This window comes from Onychomys torridus, chromosome 23 (genome assembly GCF_903995425.1).
Source record: "Onychomys torridus chromosome 23, mOncTor1.1, whole genome shotgun sequence".
Lineage (NCBI taxonomy): Eukaryota > Metazoa > Chordata > Mammalia > Rodentia > Cricetidae > Onychomys > Onychomys torridus.
In genome coordinates this window covers 55,603,615-55,617,922 of record NC_050465.1, presented here as the reverse complement: position 1 = coordinate 55,617,922, position 14,308 = coordinate 55,603,615, and the positions used below count along the sequence as shown (strand labels likewise).

The 14,308-nt window shown below is 40.0% G+C and overlaps 1 protein-coding gene across 1 annotated transcript in view; it reads left to right on the top strand.

The window, feature by feature from the left end:
- Positions 1-14,308, top strand: part of Abca12 (ATP binding cassette subfamily A member 12) — a 167,874-nt gene that overhangs the window by 129,166 nt on the left and 24,400 nt on the right. Inside the window, exons 32-39 of the mRNA XM_036172750.1 lie at positions 861-1,097; positions 1,934-2,084; positions 4,498-4,750; positions 5,255-5,341; positions 6,352-6,445; positions 9,635-9,762; positions 11,461-11,548; positions 13,679-13,784. Of these exons, the coding sequence (XP_036028643.1) occupies positions 861-1,097; positions 1,934-2,084; positions 4,498-4,750; positions 5,255-5,341; positions 6,352-6,445; positions 9,635-9,762; positions 11,461-11,548; positions 13,679-13,784 (1,144 nt within the window). The remainder of the gene's footprint in view (positions 1-860; positions 1,098-1,933; positions 2,085-4,497; positions 4,751-5,254; positions 5,342-6,351; positions 6,446-9,634; positions 9,763-11,460; positions 11,549-13,678; positions 13,785-14,308) is intronic.

Below are 14,308 nucleotides of genomic sequence, written 5' to 3'. Positions count from 1 at the left end.
GTATATGCTCCATTTATGATTGACCATTCCATAGTCTCTGAACGTTGACCAGGTGAGGGTCTCTGCTAATTGTTGTCCACTGCATGAAGCTTCTCAGATAAGACCTATACATGCAGTGTTTTATGGGTCTAGCAATAAGTTATTAGGAGTCTCTTAGTAAGATGTTCTTCCTTAATAAGCTATCTATTTCTACCCCATGCTTAATTAAAAGGGTATGACTTTTCTTCCATTCCTCTCCTAGTAGTTGCTGGGATTTTCATCTAATCTGAACTGCATTTTCTTTAAAACTCTAACGAAACTATCCTTGAGTTTGAAAAAACAAAAAATAACAATAATTCAACATTATATTTAGAAATTCATATATTAAGGGATATTTGCTGCATGAAGTTTTGAAGCATTATTCCAGGCACTGGGGGCTGCTGCATCAGTGAATTCATGATATAAATACTCCATATTCTGGATTCATGAACTTCGTGTTTGATGAAATGTGAAAAATTCAGACGCTATACTCAATATGTAAATCATTTGAACACATTAGCAATTAGCAAACGATAAATTACATAGAATATTTATTTCTATAAATATAGACAGAAATAAGCCAGGAGGGGGAAAGAAGTGTCAGTTAACCCATGAGCTGGAGGTGGTGTGAGAAGGGGGCATGTTGGCTGTCGGGGTACAGACACCCCGAGGAGGAGGGCCTTCACTATGGCGTGACATACCATAGCAACTGAGGCGAAGAGCTGACAGTCACTAAAGCTCTCAAGGGTGGTGGGTGGAGGAATGCAACTGGAATGTGGGACAGGGGACAGCTCAAAGAATGGTATGTGATCGGACTTAATAACTTTCCTTTTCGTCCACAGAGTCCAAATCTAGACGCAAATGCCATCTGTGACACAGGGGCGGTTACAGCCATGATCCAGTCACACCTTCCTGAAGCCTACCTCAAGGAGGACATCGGGGGAGAGCTTGTGTATGTACTACCTCCGTTTAGCACTAAGGTCTCCGGTGCTTACCTGTCACTCCTGAGAGCGCTGGACAAGGGCATGGGTAAACTCAACATTGGCTGCTATGGCATTTCCGACACCACTGTTGAGGAGGTATGTGGCCATCTTCTTACTGTTGTTCCATTTATTTCTTTATTGTTTGTTCATTTGTTATTTAAAGTGCCGGGGATCAAACCCAGCACTGTGAACATAGGCAGCCGCTGTACGTCTGAACTTTATCTGTACCACCTTCCTGCATATGTCCACGTCTCTCTGTGTGTATAGGTGCATGTAGGCACAGGAGTTCATGCACTCTTGTCCACATGCCTACAATGGTCATGGGACAACCCTACAATTATCTCTCTGGCACTGTCCACTTTGCTTTTTTGAGACAAGGTCACTCATTGGCCTAGACCTCAGCAAGTAAACTGGACTGGCTGGCCTGTGAACACCAAGGATCCATCAATGTTCACCTTCCCAGTGCTGAAATTACAAGTGCGCACTGTGACTCTGACTTTGGTGGGTTCTAGGGATGGAAGTCTGGTTCTCACTTATTCACTGAGCTCTCTCCCTACCCCCTCTCCCACCACCACTACTTTATTTATTGGTGCTCATATGACTTTGTCTGTCCTTAGAGAAATATATGAAGTTTTTTTTCTAATTAAAGGGAAAAGTATTTTTAAATAAATATGGCACAAAATCAGAAAAACTTAAAATTCTCCGTACTATTCTTACAGAACATTTATTTCCAAGAAGAAAGGTTTTTTTTTTCAACCTTTTACATCCAAAAAGATGAGAATGACCATCTTTTACATGTAAAAATATTCTCTTAATGTTAGTTGGGAAATAGTTGTCTTAATAAGTGTGATAATAATTTAAAAAATCAAAATCAAGGTCCCAAGAGATGTGTACCCTTTATGTTAATGAAGTGATCTGGCTCCTTTGTCTAGGTCTTCCTGAACTTGACAAAAGATTCACAAAAAAGTGGTACCATGAGTCTCGAACACTTAACTCAGAGGAAAGTCGGGACTCCCAGTACCAACGGCACCTCAACCCCTGACGACTTATCTGTGAGCAGCAGCAACTTCACAGACAGAGATGGTACAAACAATGCGCATGCTTTTCTTACTTTGTTGTTGTTTGGTTTTTTGAGACAGGGTTCTCTGTGTAGCTTTGTGCCTTTCCTGGAACTCACTTGGTAGCCCAGGCTGGCCTTGAACTCACAGAGATCCGCCTGCCTCTGCCTCCCGAGTGCTGGGATTAAAGGAGTGCACCACCACCACCCGGCCGGCACCTTGCTTACTTTTCATAGATGGCATAACTGGAAAATAGAAGCATCAATTTTGACTCTCCTTTGCAATTCAACCTTAAAGTTTCTTTTTAAATTAACCATCCTAACACATAAAATCATCCTTCCAATACACAAAATATTCATTATGGCACATCAAATTCTCCCTTTCAAAAGTGGAATGGCTATGAAAGTGAGGTGAATGTGAGAAATCCCTTTGACAGGTGATGAAGGGGTGCTTTCTGCTCATTGGAAACGACTCTCTGGATGTAACTCTCTGTAATTTCAGAGCTGTGCTTCCCAAGTCACGGTCCTTCCTGCAATCAGGGCTGTGCAGGACCGGGCATGGCTGTCTTATCAGGGGCACTCTTTCATTAGGTGCATACACCTGGGAGCAAAGTCATCCAAAATGAAGTTGTTGGGTTTTTGTTTTTTGTCTTTTGAATCATCTCACACTGGAAAAGGTGTCTACCTCCCTCCAATTCTGATTCACTCAAGGGACAAGAAAATGCTTTGTTTGGGGCAAAGTATCTGACTTGATTAAGCTAGACCTGAAGGTTAACATCTGTATTAAAATGCTTTGCCCTCAACTGTTCACACAGGATATGATTGGAGAAAAAAAATCACATTTTGACACAACTTTCAGGGGTTAAGTTCTTTTAAAAGTAGTTTTTATTATCACTTTGTTTCTTTCTGGCAGTTAATTTATACCCTGGAAACATGATTTACTTAAGGAAGCATGTAGTAAAATGATATATGAATTATGGAGTAGTCATTTCAACAGTTTGCTTAGAGTGGGAGACATCTCTAGAAGCAGAACTTTTAATTAAACATTTGCCTGTCTTGAAGACTCAGGAAAGATGTCTCTGATGTTTGTACACTTCTGGAATCCAAGGCTCACCTGTCCTCTGTCACACTTCCCATTTTTCATCTGTTAGGGAGGTTAATTGTGGATTCTGAAAAACTGAGGGCTCTGATTGGAAAGTGGTCATCTGCTTCGATAGATATATTTGCCTCTATCTTTCTCTCATAATTTGAAACTATTCTTCACTCGGAATGTTCCCCTCATTGACATTATCTTTGAAGAAGCACATTTACTCCATTTTGATACACCTGTAAGTCCTCCACATGTAATTTCTCAAGAAACAGAAAAGAATACTAATTAACTCAAAATATTCAGCTCCTTGTAAATTCCCTTCTGCAAAGATAGGAGTCTGCACTTAAACTTGTTCGCTCTGCTTAATTGGAATTCATTTTAAATTAAGCAGCTTTGTATTTTTCCTTATCAGCTGAATGAAGATCATGATTTTTGTGCTGCATGGATTTGTGATGGAGAATTTTAAGTGTACACAGAGCTGACAAATGCCATTGTCTTATCACATTCGAAAATGGGCGGGGGCAGGCCTGCTTGAATTGACTTTGGGGGAAAGCTGATGAAATAGTTGGCCCTTAAGAGCCCCATGGAGCAGCCATGGTCATCATGGCTTCCCTGGCCTGGCCCTCAGAGGCAATGGAGATTTTCTCAGGCCTTGGAAAGCACTGCAATGGGGGAGTGAGATGTTGAGAAGTTTTCAATGAACCTTTTATGGGGGCTCTAGTGCTGAAGATAGAGGCTTGAAAAGCCATAATCATCCCAAATTTCTAATGAGAGTGTAATGAACATGTGCTTGGATGAGAATTAGATCTTAGAGAAGATTTCCTCTTCCTACATTTAGAGGGAGGTCATTGGACTTCATGATAGAAGTAGAAACAACCAAACTAATAGTCTCTGCTATAGTGGGAACCAGTTCTTACACTACTAGGCTGGTGTTTTATTTATACTATTTCAATTCAACCTTGATAAGACTATTCTCTATGTTATCAAAATTACTAATTACATATTGGGCCTGTATTGAGACTTTGGAGTAGGAAACAGGATTCATTTATAAAATTCTGAATCTTTGCTTTTTCCATGTAATGTTTTTGCAATATATATTATAACTAGTGGTAATGAGTCATAATTTTCATAACAGTCTTATAGTCAGCTATACATGAGGCACACTTCGTGGTCCCTGATTTCGAGCCATATTAGAAATGGATTGCTAAATCTTCAGGCTGAATATTGAAAAGAGAATCTCCTCCCATCCTACAGCATGGTACCATTCATCTGTGGTTTGTGAAGTTACATTATGACTTGATTTATGGAGGTTGCCTGGAACCGCATCAACTCTTCTTGTCCTTTCTCAGACAAAGTCCTGACAAGAAGCGAGAAGCTGGATGGCTTTGGCCTGTTGCTGAAGAAGATAATGGCTATTCTCATCAAGAGGTTCCACCACACTCGCAGGAACTGGAAAGGTCTCATCGCTCAGGTCATTCTCCCCATCGTCTTTGTAGCCACTGCCATGGGCCTTGGCACACTGAGAGATTCCAGCAACAGTTATCCCGAGATCCTGATCTCTCCATCCATTTATGGGACCTCCGAACAGACAGCCTTCTACGCGTGAGTTATGTTCTGACAACATTGTCTCCACAGTGGTTCCAGCGTCTGTGCCCGAGTGGAGAAAACAAGAATTACAGAATTACAGTACTTCATTCTGCTAAAGAGATGTGCTGCTTCTATCCCTAACAAATAAGTCCTTAAGAGGATTTACATGCATCTACAAATAAAATTAGAGCATATGTTTACTGTTAAGGGTTAGACTTTAATCATATGTGTTTGCTAAATTCATGTGCTAGGAGAACATCAGGGCAGCAAAGCTTGCATCTTCCACAAATTTTTACACCTATAGGGTGGATGTCCCCAAGTGCTAGAACTCGTGTGTAGCGTGTGTGGAGGGCCTGGAGTTTACACCCCAACAGAAGAGAAGGGCAGGAGAGTGGGGGAGACAAAGAAGTAGAGAAGGGAAAGGGATGGAAGAATAGTCTTGTAGACAGCACAATTCATGTCTTAAGGTTTTTAGTGAACGTGAGCTGAGTGACAAGTCTGTGTCACTTGATATTGCAGGAATTTTGACCCAAGCACGAACGCCTTGGTCTCAGCACTATGGAACTTCCCTGGCATTGACAACGTGTGTTTGAATGCGAGTAACTCGTAAGTTGTTCCCCATTCTCTTCTTCTTCCCGGCATTCTAGTTGGTGTGAGTGGGGGTGGGAATGCATGAGGTGCACGTGTGCGATTTTGCTGGAAAAGGGTAATATCCTGGTAGAAAGCCTATATCTAACAGATTTTTATCTCTTTCTTTTTGAATCACTCATTGGCAATACTATACCATAGTAATAAACATTAGATTCCTTATATAGTTCTTCTTGTATTCATAGTTATATTTTCCAATTACAACATATTGTTAATCCCAGTTGATTGTTTTTAAAGACATACTTCCTTTTCTTTTATGTGTATGTGTGAGTACCTACATGTATATCTATATGCGACATCCATACCTCATGCCCACACAGACCAGGAGAGGGTGTTGGAGGCCTTGGAACTGGAGTTACAAGTGGCTTTGAGTCACTCAGTATAGATGCTGGGAACCAAACCTGGGTCATCTTCAAGAGCAGCAAGTTATCTTAATCACTAAGCCATCTGGAGCCCCATTAATCTCTTTACAGATGAGGAGACAAGGGACCATAGGGACTCATGTATTTGTCTAAGGAAGTCTAGATTGTACGACACGTAGGTAACCTGAGATCTAAGGCCCCTGACTCTACTCTTGGCATTTTCATGTTTATAGCATAGCTTATTTAAACTTTTAAGCTAGCACACGATGTATATTAACCTGGCTTTAGTGCATAAGCAGAGAGGATGAGAAGCACAAACTGAACAAAAAGGACACTGAGTCCTGTCCTGCCACAGTGAGAAAATACACTGAACATTGGTTCAACTTTGTTTAGTCGATTGATGCTGTCCTGTGATTCTCACCCCTACTAAACGCCAAATCAAAAACACTGCTGTAATGCATAATCAGCTTATGAAATATCAACCTTGCCTGGGTCTACCTACCTGAATTCAACACCAACTACTTGTTTCTATGCTCCCACACAAGCACTGAGAACTGCATGTGCACATGTACGCACACCTCACTTTGGTATCACTTTTATTTACAGGCAGTGTTTTAAAAAAGACAGTCTGGGAAAATGGAACACAAGTGGAGAAGCTATTGACAACTTTGGTGTTTGCTCCTGTTCAGACAATGTCCAGGTAAAAGAGAATTCAGTTTCAGTATAGTGGGGGCAGGGAAGGGAGAATAAATTGCAAAACTTGAAAGATCTATTCAGGTTACCAAAGAGTCAGTATAATTTCATTTCATGGAAGCTAGTAGCTCAAAGATATGGGCCTAGGCAGCTCAAAAATATTGACTTTGAACTTCAGGTCACTGTTTTAAATCTGACTGAAGACAAATTTCTAGATGTAAAAGATGGTCTTCTTGGAACCCAACTGAGAATGAACCTTTGGTCTCAATTCTGTTCTAGCTGAGAAGCTCAGATTCGCAGCACAAAAGGTGGCCTTAAGGTCATATTTGAAAATATAGTGGGCATGCCACCACAGCAGTCTGCTGGGAAGTCAGTCACCTGTCAGTCTAGAGAGGAATTCCACATGTTCCCAAGCAATACTTAGAAAGAGTTTTGCATCAAAATTCATTTCTTGAAAATTAAAAAAAAAAATCATCCCATATCTTTATCTTTATTCTATGAATCTAGATCTTCACTTTCTAAGCTACCAGCTCACTAAACGGTCAGGGGAACAAAGCTAACTGGGCGAATTCCATTTTTCTGTTTGAAACACTACGTACTTATCACACACATACCATATATGAAAGTGAGCGTCCTCGAGGAGATGAGGTGTAGTCAGGATTTAAGTGAAATACAAACAACATTGGACTAATAAACTTATGCAATTGATCTGATGAATTAAAAATGTGGAAGAAATTTTTAGTGAAGAGAAGTCACCATTGGTCTCTAAGGATCACTGTGGCACCAGCTTCTCTCTTGCAGGATGAGTTGCTATCTTGGGCTTTCTTCAAGTATAAGAAGGTTGTACCCTGACCCTAGTACAACACTTTACACTGAAAATATTTCTAGTGAGCACAGCTGATTTGGGCATTCCTGTGCAAGATAGTTACTAACAATAAGAACTAGCGTCTAACAAAGATCTTTGGAATCTTTCAGTTTTGAATGTTAGTCTCTCCTACCATCTAGAGCTTTTATTCCCTTTTATAATTTAACAACAACAACAACAAAGAAACACCCCATTATTTTGTGTGCTGGGTAAAAAAATACTTAAGTGGCTAAAACCTCATCTATTTTCTTTGAAGGATGGTAGTGATTTGCCAGGAGTGTGAGAAGGAGGCTTTTGTACTGATGGAATTCTGTCTTCTGCATTAGTTGCTAATTATGTGGGTGTGTTCACTTTGTCAAAACTCATCAAGCAGTGCCTTTATAATACATGTGTTTCTTTACATGTATAATACAATTGGATGAAAATCTTCAGAGCTGTACTGTCTACATGGAGGTATCTTCCTCTGATTAATGGGGAAGCCAATGCTATTCTGAAGTTTGATCTTTGGGTAGATGCAACTTGATGTACAGTGAGATCCAGTTCTAGCATTTCAGAGGAATCTGCAATTTTGTCCAGCTTACATGCGCTGTGAGCCTCTGGCTCTGGGACTTGGTGTGAGTGATAAAAGGAAAAAGCTCAGGGTGCTAGACTTTCCTCCAGGTTCAATTCATGGCAATGAAACTTCAGGAGCCAAGCGGGAGCTAGGTTGTGTGGCGTGTAGACAGCCAAGTGTGAAAATAAGTGTGTAAACACAAGCTCCGAAGCTGGCAGAGTGGTACACAACTGTAGTCTTTGTCGTTGGGAGATGGAGCAAGAATATCAGATGTTCAGTGGAAGCCTCAGCTACATTTGAGTCTAGTCTGTGCTAGAAATCCTGTCTTAAAATCCCAAACAAATAAATAAATAAATAAATAAATAAATAAATAAATAAAAATGTAATCTCTATGTTAAGATGTTCCTAGTGGTCCAAGGAGGCACAAGAACTCTAATTACTACGTTTGTTACTTTTCCATAAGCCAAAAATCAGTTCTTAAATAACAAATGCACATATACATATAACTAATAGGTAAAATCTTTATGTAATCTATTTAATGAAATTCTTTTTTTCTCCTTTTTTATTTATTATATTTGTGTTTTAATTTTACATATCAGTCATGGGTTCCCCTGTCCTACCCCCTCCCGCTCCCGCCTCCACCTTCCCCCCAACCCCTCCCCTCCATTCCTATCTCCTCCAGGGCCAAGTCTCCCCTGGGGATTCAATTCAACCTGGTAGATTCAGTACAGGCAGCTCCAGTCCCCTCCTTCCAGGCTGAGCAAAGTGTCCCTGTCTAAGCCCAATGTTCCAAACAGCCAGCTCATGCACTAAGGACAGGTCCGGGTCCCACTGCCTGGGTACCTCCCAAACAGTTCAAACTATTCAATTGCCTCACTTATCCAGAGGGCCTGATCCAGTTGGGGGCTCCACAGCTTTTGGTTCATAATTCATGTGTTTCCATTAGTTTGGCTATTTGTCCCTGAGCTTTTCCAATCTTAATCTCAACAATTCACACTCTTACAGTCCCTCCTGTTTCTCGACAATTGGACTCCTGGAGCTCCACCTGGGGCCTGGCTGAGGATCTCTGCATCCACTTCCATCAGTTATTGGATGAGAGTTCCAGCACGACTGTTAGGGTGTTTGGCCATCTGATCACCAGACTAGGTCAGATCAGGCTTTCTCTCGACCATTGCCAGCAGTCTGCAGTGGATGTATCATTGTGGATTTCTGGGGACCTCTCTAGCACTTTGCTCCTTCCTGTTCTTATGTGGTCTTCATTTATCATGGTCTGTTATTCCTTGTTCTCCCTTTCTGTTCTTGATCCAGCTGGGATCTCCTGCTCCCCTAAGCTCTCTTTCCCTCAAACCTTACTCCTAGGTTAGGAAGCTAAAGCTAATGTGGTATGAACTTTCAATTCACTGCTGTCATTTTGAAGAGTTTCTTCTCATAATGCCAGTTTCTAATTTGAGACAGATTCCGTTCTTATTCCCTATAAATTCTTGAGATGTTTGACATATTTCTGTTTAAAAAAAAAAAAGTTTACCTTGTCAGTACAGCATAGGAAAAGATCACATTTTTGCTTTAGGTGAGTCCTAAACACATGTGAATATGCTACATAAGTAATAATTGTTCCAGTTTCTTGGCAGTAGGCAAGTTCTTCTCCAAAGTTCTTGGGTGAAGGGCACTTGGATCACACCTCAGCTTTCACAGTAATGGACAAAGCAGGAGACGTTGGCATCTTCTATTTAACTTACACAGGACAAAAAGGAAGAACTTAATTTGATTTTATTTTCCAGGAATGCCCTAAATTTGACTATTCCCCACCTCATAGAAGAACCTATTCTTCCCAAGTTATTTATAATCTGACTGGAAACCACATGGAAAATTATCTTATATCAACTGCAAATCGTTTTGTGCAGAAAAGGTAAAATACTCTGCTTATAGCATATTTCATTGATTTCTGATCTTTTTTTTGAGACAGTAGAGAAATAATTGCAAATTCTTTATATGGTTAAATTGATCATTGTTTTGATTTGATTGATTGATGGTTGATCTGATCATTGATGTGGTTATTTATATGGTTCCATATTTTGTTGTGTATATAGCCTTATGTATCAAAATTTAAGTAATGACTAAATTAAGATTCAGTTGAGCAAACTAAAAATCACTGACTTTTTAAAGTCTTAAAATGTATTGCTGAATCTGTACTTATTTTTTTTATCTCAAAACAATAGGAGTTAATGACTATACTGTATGTACTTGAAGTTTCAAAGTATGACTTTTTGTGATGGTTGGTCTCAGTTGCAATAATAATTTCTCAAAATGTAGATTGTGTCTGTGTGTGGCAAGGCCTTGTCTCCCAGTGCCCTGCACATTGGCCATGTTGTAAAGCCCACGAGCTTAGACAAAACTTTCTCCTTCCCTCCATTTCTCCTTCATTTCTCAGTGTGCATAAATTCTTCCCATTCACTGTAAAATGTTATTAAGTTAAAGACAAGCCAAAGAAGAGAAAAGCATGAATTTTCTACCTACATAGAACCATCATTAATATTTTGGAGATTTCTATCAGAGATATATAAGTAAATATTTTCCACAGACATGGGTTCAATTACACACAAATATTTTCTATATTCAGTCCTATTAAGTGTTTCATATAGCCAAATATAAAGTAAATTTATTACAAATAAAAAGGATTCATTATGAAAAACTAGTCTGAAAATCCACATTTAAAAAAAAGCTATGAGCCGGGCGGTGGTGGTGCACGCCTTTAATCCCAGCACTCAGGAGGCAGAGCCAGGCGGATCTCTGTGAGTTTGAGGGCAGCCTGGTGTACAGATCAAGAACCAGGACAGGCACCAAAACTACACAGAGAAACCCCATCTCAAAAAACTAAAAAAAAAAAAATTCTATCTCTATGCCATCACATCTAGCATGAGGTTATTGTAGTGGGAATTGCACTGCCCATTATTTAAGTTGAATCTAATTTTGTGAGTATCTAAACTGGTCTATTCTGAATATTATTACTTGGATTTTTGTGAAAACCATCACATTCAGGCATCTTAGAGGAAAAAATATAGGAACAACCAATAAGCTAGGGGGAGAATGGTTTAGAACAGAAATTAAGTAATTTGAAAAAAGATAATAGATGATACCATTCTGGTATTAATTGCCTAAAAAGAACATTTAAGTACTATAACGCTGGGTTTTGAGAAGTGGAAAAAATTAGTTTATGTCATTCCTTTCTAGAACGCTTATTGCACGTATGCAGTTGTTTTGTATCGTGTTCCTTTTGGAATTTTTCTTTAGGCAGGATCTCATGTCGTAGTTCAGGCTGCCTTGGAACTCAAAGCAGCTCTCCTCTCTCAGTTTCCCGAATGTTGAAATCGCAGGCGTGAGCCGCCACCCCAGACAGATTCCATTAATCGCTTGCCTTTAGTTATAATGTCTGCTTGAGTTAAAATATTGGAAGGATCAATAGAAAATATTTATCAGGTTGTACTTACTTCATTCTGTTTTGTGTTCTGGATGGAAAGGAAAAGACACGCTCCTGCTTAAACATTATAGCTCTACTTAGGAAGATTTTGCCCAGTAAAACGAATGTAAATTTTGTTGCTCTATGTAGGTATGGAGGTTGGAGTTTCGGGCTGAACTTGACTAACGACCTTCGTTTTGACATATCAGCGGTTCCTGTCAATAGAACCCTTGCTAAGGTAAATTCGGGTCTTTCTTCTGGGAGAGCACATAAATAGCGATGGGAAATTGATATAGCTAAGTACTTTCATGTGAGCAACACAAAACAAACATCAATTCTGTGTGAGGCATACATGTATTCTAAGGAGGCGCAGATACTTATGAAGACATGTAAACACTGTACACAGTAGTGCTCCAAAACACAGCTCCAAACACCCATCTGACATAGGATAAATACATCAGTTCTTTCATTCATTCATTCATTCATTCATTCATTCATTCATTCATTCATTCGAACTTTCAGTAATGAAAATAAATGGTGAAAGCACTCTGCTCTGCATAGCAAGCAGGCTGAATATCCTGCGAATCACTGAGAAGCAAAGGGAGAGAGATGGGCAGTAGTGCATGGACCATGTTCATCTTTCTGTAAACTTACAGGATAGAGAAAGCTCAACCACACCGTGGAAGGTTAGAGATCAGGGAGGGGCTTAGTACTCCCCATAACAGTTTCGGTGAGTGATGGGTTAATACATGTAATCCTCACACCTTTTTGTCTCACTGTGCCTTTGCACTTCATGCATTTTTATGTTTGTGTCATGACCTCTTAGAGAATGGGGATGTGTGTGTTTAGCCTTGCTTCTCTCCGAATCCAGAATAATAACTAATCACTGTAGATAAATAATCCCAACATTTTCTTTTCCTTCTCCCAGACAGCACACTTGCTTTGAAACAAGCTAGTTCCCGAGTCAAGGACATATAGCTACCCAGATGATAAATAGCAGTTACAGGGATTTTATTAATATCCTCTGAACATTTCTTGCTGGGTAGTGAGAGACCCATACAATCGAGGTAAAGGGAAGCAATTAATATTCACTTAGTGACTGTTCTATGCCCAACAGCAGTGTTACCTTTTAGAAAAAACATTTCGTTCCATTCTCCCAACATCTCCACTCAGTAGACTCTGTTGGGCCAGGCTGTCACAAAGCCATGTGGAAAAGCAGGATCCTGGGACTTCAGTTCCTTACTTCCTCTCCACATCCTGAGTAATGTCCTTTCATGATCAAGGGAGGTCCCTAACATGGAATAATGTCTAAGTCAGAATGCAATTTTAGATTAAGACCATTGAAACGGAAGCACACTAGCACTTTAAACACCTTGACTTGGATGTAGAACGTAAAGTAAGTCATGAATTACTTTTCCTTAACTAGGCACAGAAAGTTAGTGGGGGATTTTAAAACAATAAATTCCTTCATTTTTAATTAATTATTCAATTAATTTTTTCCAGCCTCATCACATTTCCTCTCCCTCCCTAAAACACAAACAACAACAACAACAGCAAAAACACTTCAGTGTATAAACAACACACAATGATCATTGAAAGAAACTGTGTTATATGCATAATTATTGTGAAAAAGTGTTTTAAGCCAAACCTTTAAAACTATTTATAATTAAAAAGTAATGATAAGTGTTTTTTAAAAAGAAACCTGTCAATTTTGTAGTTAAGGACCCAATGCTCACATCATTTTTACAATCCTTCCTCTGCTCTGTTGCTATCTGTTTTTTATTACTGCTCTTCAGAGTCTTCCTTCTCGTCTCGGGGTCACTACGGCTGTGCCGCAGAGATGCAGTTTCCTAGTTCATTTCAGGCTTTGCCTGCAGGAGAATCGAGAGCAGCGGTTCTCAACTGTCCTAAGGCTGCGGCCCTTTAACACAGTCCCTCATGTTGTAGTGACCACCAACCCCCCCAGCCACAAAATTATTTTCGTTGCTACTTCATAACTGTAATTTTGCTACTCTTATGAATCATAATGTAAACATCTGGTCTGGAATGCAGGATATCTGATATGCCGGATGTGAAAGGGTTGTTCAGCCCCCAAGGGGGAGGTGACCCACAGTTTGAGAGCCGCTGGTCTTGAACAGCTAAGTCAGTCCTCTTACTCAAAATAGCTGACTCCCCAGCCTCTGTCCACCTGTAAATTGAAAACCCACAGATCCCTCTATGATCAACCTCCAGGGATATCTCATTAGCTTCAGAACGAATCATCGGGGAATTGATGCTCTTCTTTAAAACAAAGCATCCTATCAGATGTTAAGAGCACCTGATTTACTCAAATACAATCCTGACCTTGTCTTCTTTTGACATTTGACAGGTGTGGTATGACCCAGAAGGCTATCACTCCCTCCCAGCTTACCTCAACAGCCTCAACAACTTCCTCCTGAGAGTTAACATGTCAGAGCATGATGCTGCCCGGCACGGTAGGGTCACTGCACAGAGGCATCTCTAACTGTTTTCTTTTCTACAGTCTTCCATTTGAACATGCTCTCTGAATCTGCTTCCCCCATTGTGCATGTTTTACTGCATCTAAACTGCAGGTCTTCAAGAAGTGTTTGGAAATAGTAACTCCTTCCAGGTGGAACATTCTGGATAATCCCCTAACTTCGGATTAATTTAGTTTCCTCATTTATCAAGTCAGGAGAGTAAAATCTGAACTTCTTACCACTCTGCTCTCAAGGAAAATATTTCAGAACTATTTATGTGTCTGCAGACAAAAACCTACTGGTTAATATTTGTAACTATTTTTCACAGATCTACATATGGAATTTTTTTTAACGACAAGGTCTCTCACTCTGTAGCCCTGGCTGGCTTGACATTAGTAGAGCTCTGCCTGCTTCTGCCTCCTGAGTGCTGGGATTAAAGTTGTACACCACCACACTCAGTTAGGAAGACAAAACTTTTAAAGCATAAATTTCTACGCTGTACCCAAAGTGCTGTCACATAC